Below are 22,645 nucleotides of genomic sequence, written 5' to 3' on the forward strand. Positions count from 1 at the left end.
TCCTTCTGGCAGCATGGTGTGGACAGACTGCTCTGTGTCTGAGCCTTTCTCATATGATTTTCACCAAAGTTTAGCTCACTTACATTTTGTAGTTGCTTACGAAAGACAAAGTTAGAAGGAAACATGGTGGTAGCAATGTTAGCTCGTAGCGTCCCTCGCTCATTGATTACCTGTCCCTCATTCTTCCTCCACTTACTGTAGATTTCCACGTGTGGTGTGGGGAAAATAGGTACAAAAACATGTATAGATCTAGATGTCTTGACAAGTTAAGAACAGACAAAACAAGGAGTCGTTGTCTTGAGAGTCACATTGCTCTTAAGTTTGTGCTCTGGTGAGCACAGTTAGCTTTTGTATATAATCTCGTCACAGTGGGTGTTTTACAGTGAGAGGTGTTATGGTTATATGGGTATATGGTTGATGTGCATGTTTTGTCAGCCATAATTGACAAAAGCTAAGTGCCCTTGGGCTTTGGGGTTCGAGATTAGTCTCCAGCTTGGCGTTTAAGTAAATTCCCACATGAGCCATCTCTTCAGTACAGAAAGGTACATGACCAGCATTGGAGATGCCATGCTTCCTGGCATTGTGTGCTGAGAACGAGCAGCCATGCATTAGATCCTGACTTTTTTCACTGGTTTTGGCTTCAGTGTGGGTTCTTGTGATGAGAACCTGAATTAGAACCGAGTTTGACTCTCACTGCTATGGGATGTGTATAGCAAGTTTCCCACACAAATCCTCCTGCCCCTGTCTTGTTGAATGAGAGCTTGGATTTTAGTATCCTAGCATCTAAATAGCCTGGTTCTTTGTCGCATGCCACCCGGGTTTTAATGCTGCCTCCTGTGGCACGGGATGTAGTGCCCTTTGAGGATATGATGGAGTAGTCCTTTCTTACCCTAAGAGGTGTCTGAGGGACCATTCTTCAGATGACGCTGGAGTTGGAATTGCTGTCAGATAATGGTGTGGGGAATCTTCTTTTTCAGATCAAATATTTCACCCTTTGCACTTGGTATTTCTCTGTCCCAGTCTTCTCCACCTGTCACGGCCTCTTTATTAGAACGTACTGCTAGAGGACAGGCGCGGTTGTCAAACTCGGTACATTTTGTAAGGATGCACAAAGGCTCCAGACAAGCAGCTGGAGTGTGAGCTCATCCAGATGTGAGGCCCCGACTCCCCAGAGGGGCGTCTTCATTGTCTTCTTTCTTTGTTCCAGAAGCCAAGGCCGATAATGAACCAAGCTGTTCTCCGGCAGCTCAAGAACTGTTGACAAGACTGGGATTTTTACTGGGAGAAGGGATCCCAAGTGCCACACACATAACTATTGAAGACAAAAATGAAGCCATGGTAATGCTGGAAGAAGAGACTGCATTTCCTACCTGCTTAGGGGATGAATGAGTCAATAGTACACACCCTGCCAGTGTGGGGGACAGGGGGCGGATGATGGGAGCTTGTTATTGTTTGGTCAGATGAGTTCTGGGCTGTGTTTTGAAATTTATTACAAAGGTCTGGATCTTTGCAGGGATGGTGGTGGGAGTAGCTAAGGGCAAACAGAAGGGATCAGAGCTCAAGAAAATGTCCATATTACCCTGATAGCCTCTCCCCGGAGACTATGGGCTACGTGATTTAAGGTGGCTGGAAGAGCTTTTGTAATGACGCTGCTTCCATCCTGGGAGCACCATTCCTCTCCGTTGACTGCTTTGGTCTGTGCTTCTCTGCGCTCTCTTAGCTGTTGGGATTGGTATGAGTTAGTGGGGTGATGAAAGGATTTATAGGAGATGAGGTACAGACAAAACGAGAGGGAGTCAAATGGTTCGTCCTCCCAGGGGTACTCTCCATCCAAGAGAGTACAGCCACCAGCCTCCTGCCACCTCTGGGTGTGCCAGTAGCGGTGAGGGCAGGAGCTCCTGCCTCCTCCTGGGGTCTCTGTGAGGAGGCACGGGTTGGGGAGGTGTTGAGACCGCAGAGGTTACCAGTCTCCTTTCCTGAACACAGAGCCTATAAATCTTCAGGAATGAAATCAGGCTGCCCTGCTGTGAAATATTATAGAAACACGGCCCCCAGGTTTCCTGTACAGAGGTCGAATAACCCATTCGTCTTCTGCAGGCTTTAAACGAAAGGAAGTCTGCCCGTTGGCCATCTCTGTTTTACGAATCTGTGTTCCCAATGAAGGATCGCTAAGACTGCCCTTTTAGTAAAAAAAGCCTCAAAGGAGGCAACCAGAACAAAGACCCATCTCTTTTAGCATTTGGAAAACTCTGTCTATCCCTATTTAGCTGTAGTCTTTCTAGAAGTTAAAGCATGCCTCCATTTATCCTGTGTTTCATCGTTTTAGCATCCAGAAAGAAAACGTGTGTCGAAGTGTGCTGTGTGAGCCACGCTAACTCCCCCTTGTTTGCCTTGCAGTGCACAGCCCTGAGCCAAGGTATCAGCCCTTGCTCCACACTGACAAGCAGTACCGCCTCTCCCAGCACTGATAGCCCCTGCTCAACCTTGAATAGCTGTGTCAGCAAGACGGCAGCCAACAAAAGTCCCTGCGAGACCATTAGCAGCCCCAGTTCCACCCTGGAAAGCAAGGACAGTGGAATTATAGGTAAGACGCTCACTGCTCGGTAATGTAATGGCTCGATGCACGTCAGCTGGAGCGCTCACGGGCACCTCAGGAGAGGGGTTCCGTGTGGTCCGTGAAGGTCAGTCTGCAGACCCCGCCCTGCTCTTGTAGACGGCTCGGAGCTGTGTGCAGTCAAGAGAGTGAAGATCAGCTTTTATGCTCCTTGACATTTATTTTATATCACTGGGCTCATGTGGTTAAAAAAATAAAATAAAATAATAAAGCACCTTATCAGGTCTGGCCTGTGAAGTCACAGAAACCCCTCCCACCTCACAGACCAGTTCATTCCGTGGGCATCGGGTCCCCTTAGGCACCACAGCAGGGAGATGGATTCCCTGCCTGTGAAGCAGTTTTCATAGCCCAGTCTCATTACTTTTCTCTCTGATGACCTTAGAGCCTGTGCTCTCTGAAGGTTGCTTATCCTGGGATTTGGTCACTGTTTTGGGGTCAGGGTTTTGTGCGAAGCCTTCCCTGAGTCTCAGATGAGGATGTACGTGGACCTGCTGAAGACGACTAAGTGGCTTGAGCAATTTTGAATTGACTTTGCATGCTTCGTTGTCTAGGAAATCAAGGATTTTGGTTAATGCATTCGTCTATAGGCCTGTGTGATATGAGGATCCAGTGACTCTGAGAGCCCCTGTTTCCATATCCCAGCTTTAACAGATCACTGTGTGATTCTGAGGCAGGCTCAGCACGGTCTGACCGACGTCTCCATCTTGCCGGCTCTCCGACGGCGACAGGTGCAGACAGGTTTGATCCCGAGCCATGACTCGGGCTGCTCTGCGATTGTGCCGATTTCATAGTGGGTCTCTCCTGAACTGTTAACAGCTCCCCCTGTGTGTGTCTTTGAAGGATAGTTGTGTGTTATTGTCGACCGGCTCCACAGCCACATTAACCTGTCCTCGAATAGACCTCTGAGCGCTGTGTGCTGTTCTCCGGTTACCTGCATTGTCATCCAAGTATAATTTAAAAATCCAAATGATGAGTGCATCCGGCTTAGACTTTGAAGATGCCCCCGGGAGAGTACTGGGGCAGGATAGGTAGGATGTGAGCTCGCTGTAGAGCTCGGCACGTCTGGAGTGGGGCTCAGCTTCAGCAGGGATGTGTCTTTTACTAGTTTGGGTGGATTAAGACTCTCATGGATCTGTTGTGCTCATTACAATATCAAAATGTAATTTACATACTGTAATGTTCACTTAAACGAACTTCTAGTGTGTTGGAAGTTCTGTAGAAGCTGTTCTTTGACTGTTGTCACCATCCCCATGAGACACATTGTATCAGTTTGAAATCCCTGTTGCTCCAAGATCTCCAGGCCTAGCCATCTAAGCCACCAACTTTCTGTCCTTTGGACATTTCGCATGAATGGAGGATTTGCCACAAATCCTTTTCGTGTAACTTCAAGGCTTTCCGCTCCCTGGCCCAGCCAGTTGGCACTCTGTCTCCTCTACTCCTGCTGCTATGAATTCCCGTCAGCAAACTATTCCTGCTTCACTGCTTCTCTGGTGCTCTGGTTCTGGGTTCTCTGCCGGAGGTAGACCTTTGTTGTGAGTTCGGTGGTAGCCACGCGACTTCCTTAGCTCGTGAAATGTCATGTCCTTCTGAGAATTTAATCTTCCTTCAAGGTTATGCTACCTTTTTTTTTGAACAGGCTTCTTATTTTTACTGTTAGTTCTAGAATTGGCATTACATGCCTCTTGGTTTTAAATATGCCATGGGGGGAGGTCAAACATTTATAAGCATTTTCAGTTACAGAACCACCCACCCATCATTCATATTCTCTCTCTCTCTCTCTCTCTCTCTCTCTCTCTCTCTCTCTCTCCCTCTCTCTCTCGTACAGTGCTGAAATTTTGAATTTGTTTTACTGTTCTAGGGATCAAACCTAGGCTTTGTATCTTTGAACCAAGTAAAATAGAACCAAGCTGCATCCCTGGTCCCTGTAAGCATTTCTTCAAAAAAGCAAAGGGACTGGCTTCACTGTTTATATTGCCAGTGAAAGGTTAAGCTACCAGGAGGCCCTTAACTAACACTTGATTTTGTATCGTCTTCACCAATCAGACTCCATATGATAGTCTCTGACAGCACCACGGTGATTTCCTTCAGTGTACTTGTTATTTAATTATGACTCCATATGGATGGGGTCTTGTTTTTCCAACTCCGTTCTGGGTTCCTAGCCAAGTGCCCGGAATAAGGAATTAAGAAAAGATTTGCTGCTGCTACCCAGCCGCACACAAGCAGGGAACATCTACTTGGTTCATAAAGAACCATTCAGGATTCCTATTTCAAGATGGTTCGTTAAAACTTTTCATATCACAGTGTCTTAAGCTCTGCTCTGACTGAAAAAGAGAAAGCCGGACTTTTTATGTCATGGATACTGCCTTTTGCTTCTTGGCTCAGGCGAACATGTTCCCTTAACTTGGCTAAACATTGAAGTGTGCAAAGAGCTGAAAGTCCTGACTGAATGAAAGTGGGGACAGTGGGAGACAGGGTGAGCAGTCTTTCATGGGAGATGGGAGACCCTAACTCTTGGGGCCAGGCCTGCGCTTCGTAGTCCAAGACTTTTTTTTTTTTTTTTTTTTTTTTTTTTTTTGGTTTTTTCGAGACAGGGTTTCTCTGTGGTTTTGGAGCCTGTCCTGGAGCTAGCTCTTGTAGACCAGGCTGGTCTCGAACTCACAGAGATCCGCCTGCCTCTGCCTCCCTGAGTGCTGGGATTAAAGACTTAGGTAGATAAGGGACACACTGTGGCAGGTGACAACAGGTCTCTGTTCCCTCCCACCTGCAGCCTGTAGAACTAAAAAGTCCGTCGCCAAGGTGTGCTAGGGTGGAGAAGGAAGAGAAGCAAGAGTTTCCTCCCTGGGCTGACTTGAGCTGCAGGTGTTTGAAGAGGCAGGAGTAGTGAGGCCATAGGGGAAGAGCTTCCTCTGTAATCGGTGCGAGGTACAGGTGCCAAGGCCTCTGAGCTAACAGGTATTGGTGGTGGGTGTACTTGTGGTTTCCAATTGCTGGGGTGGAGTGTGCTTTTTTGCCATCTGAAGAACTTGCTGACTTTATGAGTGGTAGCCTGTGATCACAGCTTTTGGGCTTCATTGATGTTTAAGGGAGTAAAATACTCAAGAATACCCTAATCTTAGTGGTCAGAAATGAAGGTAAAACAGCCTGGTTTCCCACCTCGAAAGGCCTGGCAGCAGCTTTGTCAAATAAATTGATGAGGATCCACGGTCCATACCACGTGAGTCCTTGGGAAAAGAGGAACCAGCCTTCCTTTAACTTCCCACTTTAAGTAGGGTGTGAACCGAGACAGCCAGTGTTGGATGGCAAGGGCCATGCGATAGGGTGGGCCGTGTGAGGCACAGGTTGCCTCGGTATTGCATGCTTGGGGCCACAGCAGGCTCGAGGCAGCTTTCTGAGCATTGGGGAATGCCAACCTGTCCTTGAGCGTTCCTCAGCCTCCTCTTACTATCGGGCTGGTTTCCAGCATGCTGATTGTGTATAACCTAAATCACTCCTCCCAGCATGCCCGGGCAACTTCCTCAGGGCTACCACGGGTGCCCTATTTGCATTGGGTTTCCACAGCAAGGGGCCAGTGACCATTAGAACTTAAGTAGCCCCACTCCCCCTTCCAGTCTTACTCAAGAGACCAAGGCTTAATGGACTCTCCTGCCCCTTTTCAACTTTGTCATGTTATCCGGAAGGGAGCCCCACTTTCTCCTATTTCAAGAGGCTCAGAGTCTCCCATTATTAGTGATCGTGTCATGTGGAAATACTGGCTAAGTAGATGGGATTAGCCGCATTTTTCTATGAGTGTATTTGATTTTTTTTTCTTTTTAAGTAAAGTTCTTCTTGCTTCTGCTGGAACCATTGGCATTACCTGGATGTTAGCGTCTGGTTTCCAAATTTGCATTGTGAAAACCTGCCAGACGTAAACCCCAGCTGTACCCACCTAGTCCCAGTACAACAACTTGTAGTCACTTGCTTTGGAAGGAAGATCACTTATAAAGAAGCCATCTCCGAAGGTGTTCTGTCTGTGCTGTAGAAAACTGTGTTCCTAGGGACACTCCTTAAAGTTGCTTCCCCCTAATAAAATGGAGTTGTAGTCTGTATTAATCCCAGCTCAGGGGAAAAGGCCTGTATGTATTCATTGGAGTAGATGGGAAGGCTAATAACCTGGCCTTTAGAAATTGCTAGAAATACTGTGTTTTAAGGCACGTCCTGAATTGAATATGTTTAATTGTTATGTCCAGATGATGATAAGTATTTTAGTCTGTATATTTATTTCAAGAAAATAGAGCTTTTCCGCTTAGGAAGACAGAGGATAGACTCATTGAGGAGACACACAGACTAACCCTTCTACTAACTCTTCTACCGAGATTTCATTTATATGAGTGTGCGCGTGTGTGTGTGTGCGTGTGTGTGCGTGTGTGTGTGTGTGTGAGAGAGAGAGAGAGAGAGAGAGAGAGAGAGAGACCTGTGGATGTATGTGCTACACCACTCATGGAGGTCAGAAGACAGCCTGATGGAGTCATTTTCCTCCTTCCGTCTTTATGGGGGATCTGGGGAGTGAACTCAGATTGCCAGGTTTGTGTAGCAAGTGAGATGTCCTACTTACCCCCAAGATTTTAAAAAAAAGCACTCAATTTTAAAAATTCTTCCTCTCTATTAACAGAAGATGTACGCAGGATTTCAAGGTAGCAGTTAAAGACACCCCGGCTGAGGATGGGGTCTGTTTGAAGCCTCCCCTTCCACTCATCCTTCTACTTTGCTCTACTTTGGCCTGTCCGGGTTTTTTACTTGCTTAAGTATTTTGCAGCATCCTGCACCTCCTGAAAGTTAGTGTTGGGAAAGCTCCAGGAAGGCTGGAGGGCTCTTCACAGTGGCTCTGTTCCCTTACTCTCCGTGTCTCTCCCAGAACAAGAGTGTCACCTACCTGCCCCCCTCCGCCCCCTTCCCATACTGGACCACTGGAGTCTGCATCCCAGGCCATGTGGATGTGGGTAGTGAATGCTGGACCACAGGAGTCTGCATCCCAGGCCATGTGGATGTGGGTAGTGAATGCTGGACCACAGGAGTCTGCATCCCAGGCCGTGTGGATGTGGGTAGTGAATGCTGGTTTCAGCTCTCTGACTGCTTCCCTCCCTCTGCTCTCCTGGAGTACTGATCTTTATTCCCCTGCTCATTTAGAAGTAGGGAGCAAGTAGAAGCTTTGAGGGGAACATCATCATGGAACCATTTCTCTTGCAAGCGTGGCTCTTATTAAGCGGTGGGGCCCTTGGGCCATACCCTGCTGCCACCTGATGGGGATGCGCTAGCCTTTGCTTTCCTGCACACTTGCTTAGAACATAAAATGTCGTCGTGGGCTGACTTTTATCTTCCGCTGACTCTCTCTGCCTCCTTCCAGGCTTGTGAAATGAAAGAGATTCTGGAGGTAGCCCCGTCTGTTCACTTCCGTGATTTTGTGTCTCCAGGGAGGTGATCAGATGCGGAGGTGTTGGAGGGTAATCTAATTGTGCTTTCATTTTAAACCTGTAAATCCCACCCTTTTGATTTTTATACTAATGTTGCCCTGTTGCCACCTGTTTTGCCCCCCCCCCCCATAATAGAATGCTTTGAAACTGATTTGGTAATAACTACTTAGGATGTTTGAAATCTGGGTTAATATTCATTTTGCTACACTGCCTGCAATTTAAAAATCATCGTTAATTATAGAAGCCTTTTTAAGTCTCTGGTAAAGAAGGAAAGTTTCTCTTAGCATTTATGATTTGGTAACATAGTAAACTGTGGGGAAGAACTCCTTGGTGGTTCAAGTCACAGCATCTGCCCAGACTGTAGTCACTCTGTATGTTTGGCTTCTTCATGCTGTTCTGTTTGTACTGCCAAACATGTATGGACACCTGCTGTGTTCCAGGAACACATTTGTTTAGTACTGAGACAAAAAAAATGAGACATAGTATCTGTTTTCAAAACTGTCTCCCTGTGGGCCTCTGAAAGTATCAGTCCAGCCAGTGGCTGAGAGGAGTGTGGGTGCCTCTCATGGAAGATACTGGCTCTAGGTGCATAATAATACTACAGCCACTGTGGGCCGCGAGCCCTTTTGCAAGGATCCAGAGCTCTGGGGCATCATTTGAGTGTGCCCAAGGCTCCAGTGTGGCTGGCGTCAACGTACAGATTTGCACAGCTTCACCAAAGCACCATGTCACTTGTTAGGAAAAGTCACAGTCAGGTCTTCAGATCTTCTCTGGAGACTTTCATTGCCATGACAGGTCCAGTTGTGGCAGGGTTCTTGTTGAGAGAGGCGGGTCCAGTCTTCCCCTCCCACACTGCCCTGCCCACAGCTGTTCCTTCAGGTATTTCCACAATTGAAGGGCCTGATGAATGTGCCTGGGAACAGCAGCTAGATCCCTGGCCTTGCTGCGTGTTGTGGCAAAGCGCACCTTGCGCAATGCGGGTGAGCGCCGGAGATTCGGTACAGAGATCTGGCTGTCACAATCCAGTGCACAGGGTTCCCAGAACAACACCCAAAGGGGCAGGACTAGCCGGAAGTGCCAAGCTGGCATTCTGGGGCTGTGCAGGAGGAGAAGCCAGGCTGTCCCTGGAGCTGAAGGTTCCCAGGGCCCCATCCGGGCATTTTCTCCGGCAGGAGAGGTAGTGCATTCTTCCCAGGGAACCTTCTCCTTGCTGAGCTAATAGGTATTAGGAGCGGGGAGCAGGTGAGCCAGGGACTGTTGTGTGTGGCGTTTGTTAGTTTGCAGGGTGGTGGGCCTGGGTGGGAGAGCGGAGAGATGTGCAAGCCATGAAGAAATGGTCCGGGAATCTAAAGCACGCCCAGGTATCCTGAGCGTCTGCTAGTGTGAAGTGTGCGTCCAGTGGAGAGGACAGAGACCCTTTGTCCGGCCGAGGACTTGGCAGCGGCAATGCTGCCTTGACTCCGGGCTGATTCTTTCCCCCACATCCTCAGAGTTCCTTTGCTGCACTGAAGTATAACTTCTGAAGTGGCCAGAGTCCTTCCTTTGGTCATGGCACGGAAGACACTCTACAGTGGCTGCAGGTCCCTTTTCAGCCTTTCTTCTCTTCTCTCACCTTCAGAAATAGCCATCATATTCCTTTCCTGTTTGCTTTTTAATTCTTTGCTCTTGTGTTTAACTTTCAAGTGCTTCCTGTCCCCTAGTCGGCTGATTCTGGAAGTTAACCGATATTTCAATGCTGCTTTATCATTATTTTTTTGGGTTGTACAGAAAGGGGAAAGAACTATTGTACTAATAATTTAAGAGGCTCTTGAACTATTGTCTCCTGTTTAAATGTCTCCAAACCCAGGGAAGGCTGGGGTTCTCTTGGAGCTCTTACTTTGAATGTGGACAGTGACTGACAACCTATGGAGTACTTGAAGAAAATTCTAATTTCTGTTTTCCTCTCATTTAAAGATGTATGGTTTTTGGTATGTGTTTTATAGTGAATAAACTACTGCAGTGCATGTAGATAACTTATCAATAGATTCAGGAGTACATGGCCCAGATTTTCTGGAACTAGTGTGGCAATGGTCAGAGCAGCATAATTTAACCCATTTCCATTAATCTGTGTATCACCACGTGGCTGTGGCGAGGCACAGGGACACTTGGTGAGTTGTGGGGCTTTCCTATCTGAGGATGTTACAGGAAGAGAAGCTAGAACAGGGCTTAGAATAGAGCCTGCACACTGTGGGCACTTCTGCTGGCCGCGTCAGCCACTAGAGTGAGCAGGTGTTTCTTCAGGGTCTTGTTACTTGATTGCTCCTGAGGAGTGAACAGTGCCCACTCACCGACATGTGGTGAGCCAGGAGTTCTCTGTAGGGTACACGTCAGTCAGAGGAGAGGAGAGCAGAGCAAAGGTGACGTTAGAAGTTAGGTCATACAGTTGTACTTGCTTCCTAGTAGTGGTCAGAGAATGGTGTTGAGTTCCCCGGTAGCCAGTGGGAAAGAGAAAAACAATTGCATGAAGTTACATCTGTGAGATGGACATGTGTTCCAGTGCCATTTCTCTAATGGGGGAGAGCCCAGGCTGGCCCCGAAGCGTTTGTACGTAAGGGATGTTGTGTCCACACGCTGTGTGCGCACTTCCTCTGCACCTGTCTTCCCTCTGCAGCTCAAGATGGATCCTGCTGCTGTGTGTAGCCAGGCCTGGCCACCATCAGGCTAAACGTGGATTCACCCTGTAATCTCCTTAGCTCTCCTTTTTTTTTTGAGACAAGATTTCTTAGTGTAGCTTTGGCTGTCCTGAAACTAGCTCTGTAGACCTAGTTGGTTTTGAACTCACAGAGATCCACCTGCTGCTGCCTCCTGGGTGCTGGAATTAAAGGTGTAAGCCACCACCACCCGATTCTGTCTCGCTTTCTTAATGCTGTTTTAAATCTACAGTGTGGTTTAGGTCCTAGTGAGCTACTTGGCTCTGGACCTACATTTGTGTTTCTGATTCAATTTTAAGTGAACCTCCAGCACAGAAGCTGAAATAAGGCAGCGATGGTTGAGGGAAAGCTGAGGAGGTAGCAGCTCCTGCCTACCTTTACTTAGCAAGTTATTCGGTGACCGAGTGGATGACAGTTCTTAACAAGGTGACCTCATAACAGCAGACCCTCCTGGAGCCATAGCCACTTATGCCGCCCCCTCCTAGGTCCTGAGCTGGGCAAGCCAAGGAGGCCTCCAGATGCTCTGATCGTGCAGAGCCAGGAGCTTGTGTTGGGTGTGCCACTGGCCCTATTCCGGGTCTGTCTTTGCCTCTGTGGAGTAGGATGAGCTCCTAGCCTGGTCACCGCTTGTCACGAGGACCCTCTTTGTATGTGTACCTTTGTAGCTGAGGAAGGTATTTTGGAAGAATGTGTGAATGAGCAGATGGTTAAATATGCAATTACTACAGAGGAAGATAAACACTATCCTTGGGGGATGCAGGAGTTTGCAAAGTATGCGTTGAGAGAACAGTGTTCGTTGAATTTGTAGCAAGCAGCACCAGGTCCCGTTGATCCCTCGTTGTGCGGCACCGTCTAACCTGCCGTCAAGCTTGATGGAATATTTACAGAGCTGTATGCCTCATGTCCAGGATCCTACACGGTAGAAGAGCGGTTCAGACAAGGTGGGTGACAAGCTTTTGTCAGCCAAGACGGGCATCTACCAGCTGCAGGACTAAAAGCATAGACGGTATTGTGAGTCCTTAGAGGATTGGAGAGTGGGTATTCTTTGGGAGATGTCAGATGGCATTTAGAGAGGGTTTTAAATTTTTATTTTTATATGATTATTATTGGGTTTTTTAGGGTTTTGTTTTGTATTTTGAGACAGGGGTTCTCTGTGTAGCCCTGTCCTGTAACTTGCTCTGTAGACCAGGCTGGCCTTAAACTCAGAGATCCACCAGCCTCTCCCTCCCAAGTGCTGGGATGAAAGGCGCGCACCACCACTGCCCTTCTAAAAAATTACTTTTATTTTAAATTTATATGTATTGTGTTTCTCTGTGTGCATATGGCACATATGTGCCAGTGTCCACAGAGGCCAGGAAGCATCAGATCCTTTGGAAGTGGGAGCTGCCTGATGTGGGTGCCGGCAGTGAAACTCGGGTCCTCTGGAAGAGCAGCAAATGCTCTTTGTCACTACTCTTCCTCGTCCAGCAAGGAATGACGTGACCACCGGAGCTCTTCTCACTGCAGTTTATTCCGGGACTTTATTCACTTTCTCTCTCTCTTCCCCTCTCTCTCCTCCTTCTCTTCCTCTCTCCTTTCTTTCCTCTCTCCCCCTCTCTTCTCCTTTTGACCTCTCTCCCTTTTTGCAAACCTCTCCCAGCCCTTTAGTAGGCATGGGCTGCCAACCCCGAACTGCCAGGTGGGCACTGCCCATAGGTTCACGCATATGCAGGCAGCTGATGATCATTGCGTGATCATAGCATAGGTCAGGCCTTAGCCATCTCAGGAGTTGATTATACATCTCCATCAGGTGTGACACCACGCAGCTCGCTACAGCTCTTAACTCCTGAGCCATCTCCCAGCCCCTCTTGTAGAGACTCTTTAAAAAAATCTTCATCTTTAAAATGTTGTCCTGGTTTTTGTTGTTGTTGTTGTTGTGTGTGTGTACCTGGCTATGTATGCACATACCTACTCCAGAGCGGCTAGGCTAATAACCTAAATAGGGATTTGTGTTGCTGTCAGCCTGGACTCTGCAGTAACATGGTATTTATTATGAGAGTCAGCTTCCTCTCTCTAGGAGACTTGGAGGTGTCCTATGAGGTGAACTTCTTGTGTGCAGAGGAAATGAAGTCAATGGCCTTTCTCTGTCCCAGTGGTTTGCTTCAGGCGCTTAGCTGTAGCTGAGCTGAGCCCAGAGTCCACTGCCTCGGCTCTGTGCAGAAGGGCAATCCCACCAGGCTTCCACCGCCTTTGGCCTCCCCTCTCAGTGGCCAGTGGATCTCAGTCACAAGCTTTCTACTAGCAGTGGGGGTGCTGCTACCCTCTGCTCGTCAGAGTTCCCTGCTAATGAATACTGACCTTTCCTCATCTCTGTTTGAATCAGCTAGTTCAGGGTTAGGGGTGTTGTAACTCAGCAGAGGAGCACTTCCTTAAGATGTGCAAAGTCCTAGATGTGATACCCAGTACCACAAAATAAAAAGCAATGAACATGGCTACTCCATTGGAGAATTCTTTTTCCAGTCACTGCTCCTGTGGCTCAGGGCCACCTCTCATCCACTTTCTTCCTCTCACTGCTAGTACTTGAGCGTTTTCACCTCACATAGATACACTGACCCTCCCTGTGAGAAGTAAGCCTTCAGCCTGTCCTGCCCCCCAAGAAGCCTTAGCTAGGCTCTTTCAGACACTCCCAGCTGCTTCCTGGGACCTAGGGGCTGCAAGTCCACTGTACCGTCGTTTGTAGCAGGGCGTTGGGCTGGTCTTAGTTAGGAATGAGGTCTTTGTCACAAGAGCACAAAACCCAGTGAGGTGCCGAGGGAGAGCAAGTGCAGAAAAGCATCATTTGCCCTGAGATACTCTGCTTTTGAAGAACAGGTGCCACCAATAAAATATCCACAACAGGAAAATCTAACACGTCACTCCATCTTCGTTCTGGACATCACTTAGATGTTGGGACCGCCTTGAGAACTTACTACGAGATGTCTCGGAAAAAGCACTCAGAATTCCAAGTACTGGACTTAAAACAGTTTGTTTTATGAGACTGGCTGTATTTTTATGCTATTAGCAGAGTTACTATTAATAATGAATTCCCATCAATAAACAATAGACTCCTTAATAAGTTAAGCCATTCCTGTAAGGCACTAGTCGCTTCTGGCATATAGCAGACCTCCAGCGCATGTCAGCTGCTGCCGTCAGTACTGCAGCAGCATTTCCAATGGGAAGATCACCAAGCTTGTTGTGCACACCTGTAAACTGTCCAGTTCAAAACACAGTGAAGGCAGGCTTCATTTTAAGAGAGACGGAGGCATGGTTTATTATTGCTAGAACATGCAGGGATATTGGAATAATAATCTTGGTTTCACAGAAGAACCAACCCCACACCACACTAGTTTTCACTTTGGTTAGGTGTGAGGCCATGGTCCTGAGTGGGGAACAGTGAGGTCATTGGGTTATAGTATCTGACTGCAAGAAGAGCTGACATATTACTTGTGCGCTCCTCTCTGTCTCTGTCTCTGTCTGTCTCTGTCTGTCTCTCTCTCTCTCTCTCTCTCTCTCTCTCTCTCTCTCTCTCTCTCCCCTATCTGTCCATTCATTCAATAAGCAAATATTTATTGAGCACGTATCATGCCCAAGTTGCTGCACTGTCCAGAAATAAAGAAGGGCAGCCTGCGGTAGGTACCCTTACAAAGGTTCCCACCTGTAGGAAGGGCTTCTAGGTAGGAAGACACCGGAGAGCGGTATGTTCCAACTGCAGCGGCAAAGGCAGTTGGAGAATCGTGGCAAGGTATCCTGAAGCCCAGCAGTCTTCTAAGCCTTCAAGAGCATTCAAAAGCTAAACTGTTCAGTCCTTTTGGTCCCAGAGAAGTAACTCCCTCTGAACTCATCTACCAGTGGCTGATACAGTGTGCTCTTCATAGTGTGTGGCTTAAAGCTGCTCCCTCCGGGCAGCTGCAGCTAAGTGCACGCTGGCCAGCTAGCTCCTGTTTGCCAGGATCCCGCTCAGAGGCCTGGGCTGCAGGGATCTGAGCAGTGCATTAGTGGGCATGGCTCCCGTCCCCAAGGGCACAAGCCAGCATTAGGTCAACAGTTGAGGCAGCACGGTTGAGTGGCCGGGTGGCCTGTGGTTTCAGGGGACTGTGTACTGCTCAGGCTGTCTGAAAATTAGGAGCATCTGCCTGTAGCAGCTATCTAGGGTGAGTACCAAGTACTGAGCTTCCCTTTCCCATATTCCTCTGAGCTTTTGCCAGGATGTTCTTAAGTTGTTTTTTTCCCCTTCTTCTGCCCCCGCCCCCCCCCTCGCCGTACCCACGTGCTGGTTTGCTTTTGTAGAAGTTAAATTTTAATTCTAAAACCAGATCAGACCTTCCCATACTGGCCCTTTCCCTGCACTGGTCACACAGATTTTTCCATTCTGTGCTGTAAAAGGAATAAGGCAAGTGGATCTCTCTAAGACTTTGCTGAATAGGTAAATGTTAGTTTTTAGTTCTAAGGACGGGGGTTCTCTTCGCTGTAAATCGCATCTTTGTTTCCCTAGCCTGCATCTTTTCTACAGTAGCTGTGGTGCTGCAGTTGTCTCTCCCCCGGCAAGTGTGTGTTTGGATGGGGTATTTAAAGATTCAGAGGAATTTAGTGAGATGGGCGCAGTTCATCTTGGTTACAGGGATGATCCATTATCTCCAGATTATACAGAGTCACTCTTAATTCTCGGATACTTTTAGGGCAGCTTTTCCACTATCTTCCTATCAGTTTTTCCCCTTCCCTGTAGAGAGGTTTCGCAGTTTATTTCCCCTGATAAGCCACATTCTTTTAATTTACCAAAATACATGGTATGAAACATACTTTGATAGAAATCTGTGTCGACCAGAAAACTTTCCATTGGCCCCGGGGAGGGGTATGTGCACGTCTTAACTTTCGGCTGTCCCAGCTGTGCCCAGCCTCCTTCAGAGTTATTTTGATTTCTCATTGCAGCCACAATTACGAGTTCGTCGGAAAACGATGACCGGAGTGGCTCCAGTTTGGAGTGGAATAAAGATGGAAGCCTAAGGGTAGGGGTTCAGAAGGGACTGCTTCATGATCGAAGGGCAGACAACTGCTCCCCCGTGGCAGAAGAAGAGACTACTGGGTCAGTGGAGAGCGAACTGCCCAAGGCGGAGCCCTCAGCTGGAGATGGTCCGATTCCTTATTCCCAGAGCTCCAGCTCGCTAATAATGCCACGGCCCAACTCAGTTGCAGGTAAGGCCACACCTCTCCCCGGGTCCTATCGCCCCAATCCTTAGGGTTCTGGTTTCCATTTATTTACCTCCCAAATTTGTTCAGACACAAGCTAGTCATGTGATCATTTCATAGGCCTCAGTTTACCTATTGCAAACACACAAGTCTTTTTAGTGGTCCCTTTCCTCTGAATCTCTAAATATGTGATCTGTAATGTTGGCTCCTGGTAGGTGAGGTGAAAAGGTTCTGAAGCTCTGTCTTTTATTTAGAGCGAAGCTGATGCCAGCTCAAAAGATTTCTATTCTCATTCAACTTTAAAACTTTGGTTTGTATGGTTGAAGCCCATCATATCTGGGAGGGCAAATGCTTCTGTAAAATTCAGCCATAACGGAGCTCACCGCCGAAAGCATGTGTAGCCTGCAGCTCGAAGCAGAGCCCTGCACACACATGGCGGCCCGCGCTGATAGTTGGGCTGGTCAGTGGTCCATCTTTGAACAAGGACTATGGAAGGTGGGGGCGGAGGCTCCACTCTGTGCTTTCTGAAGGTCTTTACACATCTGAGCTCTTGGGGTGCATTCAGAAGAGGCACTCACACGTCCAGGTGATTCTTTGTTACCAGCCTAGTGCTTGAAAGTGTCCCCCTCACCGGCTCTGTACATCAAAGGATCTTCTGTAATTTATGCCGTTCTTCAGTGTGTGCTAGGTCATTCTGGCTGCTGTTGGATGGTTGGGTTGTTTTTTTTTTTAATGGTGGAACTCTGAAGCAGCTGGTAAATAAATGGCCTTAATGGAAAAGCTGTGAGGTACAACTCTAATTCACTTTCAAAGGAAGCAAAGTGGCCTTGTTCCAAAAGAGGGATTTGGCCCGTCCGCCAGGGAGGTACTAGAGAGCATTATGTGTATTGATTGATGGTTCTTCCAAAAGCTTCCCCTGCCTTCCCCCGCACCACCACTGGCCCACCCCTGGAATATAATACCCGCTACTCAAGATGCTTTAGGCTGTAGTTACCTAGTTCTGATGAATGGGTCACTTGTAGTCTCCCCAGAATTTGACGGCTTTAGTTTCCCCAACAAAATAACACACTTATATTCAGAGTAACCCATCGTTTTTAGAATTAGGAAGCTCATTAATAGAGTAGTTTTAGTGACGTTAACGGTCCTCAGTTGGGGGTGGTCTGTCTTGCCAGAAGCTCTTTGGATGTCTCCGGCCGTGTGAAGTGGCTGTGGGTGTGAGCTGAATGTTTCCAGACTGCCTGGATTAGGGAGCAAAGCTGTCTGGTTTCTGCTGTACTCACCTGGTATCTCCTTTGCACGCCCTGGAGCTAGACCTCCTTAGGAGCCTTGGCTTTTACCTCTCGGTTCAAGGACTCCACAGCCTAGTGGGTTTGCTCATTTTCCTCTTGAACTGTGCTGCAAACCAAATGCAGTCAGAAGAGATGCAGGCAGCTGTCCTTACTTGTGCTTCTGTTAACTAGGGAGGAGTCTAGTAGCTTCTTCACACCACCTTCCTGCCACCAGAACCTCAACCGAGGGAATAGGAGCGCGTGGGAAAGTTGTGTGGACTGGTGTTCAGCTTTGGTTATCCAGTAGATTCAAGGCAGGCTGCAAAGAGGGAGGTTAGGATTGAAACCAAGTGGGGTGGGCCAGGAGGTAAAAGCTTGTGAAAGTGTTTGCGTGTTACCATCCACGTAAACACACAAAGTGCCGCTTGGTAGGAAAGTCGGCCTGTGGGTTAGAGAGAGGCAGCTAATGCCAGGCGTCTGACAGCTGACCACATGGGACCTGGACCTGAAGGGAGTCCCTGAGATCACTGGTCATTCCTGTAATTCAGCCTCCTGAAGAGAGTGTAGAGAACAAGGAGTTCTTTTTTTTTTTTTTTAAATAAAAAAAGTCTTTAAATCAAAGTCTTAAAAATAAATTGGCTAGGATTAGAGATTGCAAAGGTGTTTTTTAGAGTTGGATTAATTTGAAGTGTTATATATCACATCAAAAGGTTATGACGTGTACCTTTTTTTCCTTCATTAAAGCAGGGCTCAAAGACTTTAAAATTGAGTCTTGGCTAGTCTAGAAGTTGGCCAAAATTGGTTTTACTGTTTTGTAATTTTTTTTTGTGTGTGTGTGTACGGATGTTTTGCCTGCACGTTGGTATATGCACCATGTGTGTGCCTAGTGTCCATGGAAGTCATAAAAGGACTTTGGGATCCCCTGAACAGGTGTTACAAACCATTGTGTACTGCCATGTGGGTGCTGGGAATTGAACCTGGATCTTTGGAAGAATAGCCAGTGCTCTTTACTGCTGAGCCATCTCTCCAGCCTGTGGGGTTTGACTACTTATCTAAACTGTTGAAACACTTTCCGAGTGGATCATAGACCACTATGTTTCCAGAAAGCCAGCGGCCGCTATTAACCAACTGAGTTCTGGTTTTCTTGATCAGGACTTACTGGCTTTTGCCTTGACTAGGTTAGTCTACATCTTAGGGCATCAGCACACGTTGCTGTTGGTTTAGCTTAGGAGAAAACTCTCTTCATAGCCGTTCCCTACAGCATGTTGAAATGAACTCCCCACACAGTCTGTGTATGCGCTGCTTGGGTTCCCAGACACCATGTGCACAATTTAATCCAGAGATGTTAGCAGTGGGCTTTCTGTAGCATGAGGTTGTTTGACCTCTGATTTTCCTTGGCCCAGAATGGTGTTTTAGCATTTTAGGTGTTCCTTGTGTAGACTATTGTGGGCCTGGCTCTAGTTGCTACTGTCTGGGAATCTGTGGACAAGGACAGAATAGCATCATCACTCGGAGGGGAGTGCCTGAGCTCATAGCTGCGCAGCTGAGGCCTTGCTGTCCCTGATCTCAGGTGTCCTGGTAGCTTCTAAAACGCCCCAAGAAGTAAAGATCTTTGCAGCTGGCACTTACTGCTGTGCCTAAGCTCTAGCTCAGCTTAGCCATGTTTGTTTATTGTTTGAAACACTTGCCTTGTAGCCCCAGTCCGACAGTATTTTAAGCTCCCTTACCTCAGCTGCATGAGTGCTGGAATTCTTGCATGTGCTCCTTGCCGGCTCTTAGCTGTGGTTGAAGTAGAGAATCAGCCATGCACAGTGGCGTTGCTCAGACTGCTCTGCCGTAAACCTTGGAGCCGACAGACACTGGAAAGCTGAAAACAGACACCTGAAGCCCCCCATCTCCTGTATCCACATCACACATTGCTCTCCTCTCCCCCCATCCCCACCCCCAGTTCTCTGATGCGAATGTCTTTTATAGTCATATTTTTTTAGTCTTTTCAGTTGTCACAAAATTACAAAGTGAATGTCATGCTCTAAGGGATCAGGGAAGGGGAAACAGAAGCCTTTAGAAACTCAATGTGTCTTTGTATTCATGAGGACCAAAGCCCTGGCTGGGAACTGAGTTATGGGCTATGACGGTGATGGGGCCTTGTGCTTGTGCCACAGTGGTTGCTTTCACCACGAGGCATGTTGAGCCAAGGAGCCAGAAAGGAGCCTCAGGCATGAACCAAGGATTAGGTTTCGAGTTTGGTTTCTTTAGGGAGCCTGAAGGGTAGGGGTGGTCTTGTAGCCACAGTAAGAGGTTTCCCTCTCTGTAAGATCATAGAGAAGAAACCTGAGGCCGATAGTGGATGAACCTGCTGAAGGTGGCTGGGAATCCTGCAGAATCCTGCCTAAGGAAATTACTCCTTTTCTTTCCTTGTTTATTTTCTTAAGACAGGGCTCTTGTAGCCCAGACTAGCCTCAGATTGTCTGTGCACCTGACCTGATCCTTGCTGGAACTCCTGACCCTCCAGTCTCTATCACCTAAGGGTTAGGGTCGTAGGCATACATTGCAATACCGATTTGGCTGTATCTTTCAGTTGTGGAAGATGTACATAGTTTCTGACCATGAGCAGAATGTTTCTTTGAATGTGCACAGTGTGTGATTAGGCAGTGGCTGGTAAGATGTAGAAACCGGGGTTTGCTGCGTGGAAAGGCCAGTGGGTAGAACACTTGGTTGGCTGTTCTTGGAGGGTATGCCAAAGGGGACTGGCATCTCTGAGTCAGGCTCTCCACCCTTGGTGCTTGTATAATGAAAGGAGGAAGAGAGATACAGACTACCAAAGAATAAAAAATAAAACAAACAAACAAACAAAAACCCCCAAAAACCAGGAAGGGGAAGGGAACTACGGAAGGCTTAGGATAAGTGGTGCTCCCGGTAGGGAAAGGCTTGAGGTAGATAGTGCTCCAGGTAGCAAAAGGCTTGAGGTAGGTAGTGCTCCAGGTAGAGAAAGACTAAGAGTAGGTGGTGCTCCGGGTAGGGAAAGGGTCGGGGTAGGTAGTGCTCCGCTCAGGATAGGTGGTGTTCTGAGTAGGGAAAGGCTCGGGATTGGTGGTGCTCCGGGTAGCTAGATGCTGGTAACAGCCTATGAGGTAGCAGAGGATTTTTTAGGGTACTGATTGCCCAGTGTGACTTCTTTACCTTTCATCTTGGTTCTGCTAAGCACTTCAAAAGACTTAGCACTTGGACTGTAACTCCTCCTACAATTACTACTTATGCATATGTGTGAATGTCCCTTAATGCTTTTTAACAGTTACCCATCTGTATACTGTGAACCTTTCTGTCTTGGTCAGAAATAAACATGATAGTACATTAAAATATCTAATGCATACACACATACATACATACATACGTACATACACACATATAGTTTGAGTTTTTGGGCTTTTTCGTTTTAGTTTTTGGGGTTGTTTGTTTACTTGTTTGTTTTTTGTGTTTTTTTTTTTTTGTGACAGGCTTCTTTGGAGCCTGTCCTGGAACTTGCTTTGTAGACCAGGCTGCCTCCAACTCACGGAGATTCTCCTGCCTCTTCCTCCTGAGTGCTGAGATTAAAAGCCTGTGTCGCCATACCTGGCTTTTTTTGTTTTGTTTTGTTTTTGTTTTGTTTTGTTTAAGGCAAGGTCTCACTACATCGCCTTGACTAGCTTAAAACTCTCTATGTAGACCAGGCTGGCCTGGAACTCCTAGTGACCCACTTGCCTCTGTCTCCCGAGTGCTGAGATTTTATTGCCAAGAGCTACATTTCCTGTTCATGTGCTGTGGAATTGTGCATGCAGAATCTGCTTATTTAATTAGGAAGGTTGGTGTTCCAAACAGCCCAGAGCTTCCCAGAGCCAGAGAGAATAAATAGTTCATGCCATGTGTTAACAGTGACTTCTCAAGCCTCCTGTGTGACACTGGGTGTCAAGTTTGTTTGTTTTTCATTAAAACATTTTTATAGAGGAGTTGGTTTCTTTCAAGGAATAATGGCGAATTCTGGCGACCAGATCAATGTAAACATTAAGAGTGAGTAGTGCTAAATTGTTTCAGTTTTTCAAGATAACAGTTCTGCTGGAAACATAAGCTGGGGCAGATAATTATCCTGAGATAAATTTCGTTGAAAGTCAGAGCTGGATTGCTTGGTAATTTGTAGCTTACAGTAGTAGTCTAGGTGTGGCCTTAAACTCGGTTTTCCTTTCACATTGCAGCCACAAGTTCTACCAAATTGGAAGACCTGAGTTACTTAGATGGGCAGAGAAATGCTCCTCTCCGGACGTCCATTAGATTGCCCTGGCACAATACGGCTGGAGGTAGGGCACAGGAAGTTAAAGGTATTTATCCTTGCATCCCGTGTCACCATGGCGAGCTTGCCCACTAAACGAGGAACATCTGATAGCCAGCGTTCAGACTGTTGGGCGTGTGATGTGAAATGTGTTTGTACTCTTAAATAGCATCTTGAAAGTCTGCTGGGAGCCAGCTTTAAGAACGCGGGGCTTCTTCCTTAAAGCATGGGATTGAGTTACTTCTGGTGTGGAAAAATGATTCTGTGATAAGATAGTTGCCACTCCCCAAGCCTCAGTGTTGCTTCAGTCCCTTAGACCATATCGACTATATCCAATGGCTGCCTGTAATGCCCAGCTGTGTGGTCAGGGACTCTGTCATATGGGAAAGCACCGTTGTCCCCGGATGAGGGCTGTGCCCTCGATTCTGGGAAACGTTTGCATTTTATCTGAGCAGGGCTGGAAGAAACCAGTCTTCCTCGTGCTTTCAGACAAACCTGCCAGACGTGATTGGAGCCTTTCCTTTGCTTCCTCTGAATGCCTGCAAATAGGGCCAGGAAGTCATTTTAACAGGATACTTTGGGGGACAAACAGGATATAATGAACAGAGTATTATAAACAAGCCTTTAGAACCAAGTTAGACACATCATTTCTTTTTATGTTAAATTGTACTGCACTCTCCATAAAAATGTTTGTTTGTTTGTTTTAAAGCCCGGTTTGCCCCCTACAAGCCACAGGACATCTTGTTGAAGCCCCTGCTGTTTGAGGTGCCAAGCATCACCACTGACTCTGTGTTTGTGGGAAGGGACTGGCTCTTTCACCAGATAGAAGAAAGTTTGAGGAACACAGATCTGGCAGAAAACAGAGGAGCTGTGGTCGTGGGGAATGTGGGATTTGGAAAGACAGCCATCATTTCCAAGTTGGTGGCTCTCAGCTGTCATGGAAGCCGCATGAGGCAGATTGCATCCAGCAGCCCCAGCTCATCACCTAAAAGTATGTCTGTGGTTATTACTTGTCTAGCTTAGTATAATTAATATAAGACAGGTAGATGGTGGGAGCTGCTGTTTGAATGGACAGAAATAACCAGTTTTCCAGAGGTTGTTCTAGCTGTTTCAGGTCTAAGTTC

The 22,645-nt window shown here is 47.3% G+C and overlaps 1 protein-coding gene across 3 annotated transcripts in view; it reads left to right on the forward strand.

Moving 5' to 3' along the window:
* Positions 1 to 22,645, forward strand: part of Tanc1 (tetratricopeptide repeat, ankyrin repeat and coiled-coil containing 1) — a 220,734-nt gene that overhangs the window by 146,138 nt on the left and 51,951 nt on the right. For 2 of the 3 annotated variants that reach the window (XM_041631414.1, XM_041631415.1), the window contains 5 exons: positions 1,208 to 1,338; positions 2,398 to 2,584; positions 15,696 to 15,959; positions 21,448 to 21,570; positions 22,231 to 22,512. In XM_041631414.1, the coding sequence (XP_041487348.1) occupies positions 1,208 to 1,338; positions 2,398 to 2,584; positions 15,696 to 15,959; positions 21,448 to 21,570; positions 22,231 to 22,512 (987 nt within the window). The remainder of the gene's footprint in view (positions 1 to 1,207; positions 1,339 to 2,397; positions 2,585 to 15,695; positions 15,960 to 21,447; positions 21,571 to 22,230; positions 22,513 to 22,645) is intronic. The other variant, XM_041631416.1, reaches the window with a different exon arrangement.

Source organism: Microtus oregoni, unplaced genomic scaffold, assembly GCF_018167655.1.
Source record: "Microtus oregoni isolate MIOR12 unplaced genomic scaffold, Mior012 000037F_ref0000500, whole genome shotgun sequence".
NCBI classification, from domain to species: domain Eukaryota; kingdom Metazoa; phylum Chordata; class Mammalia; order Rodentia; family Cricetidae; genus Microtus; species Microtus oregoni.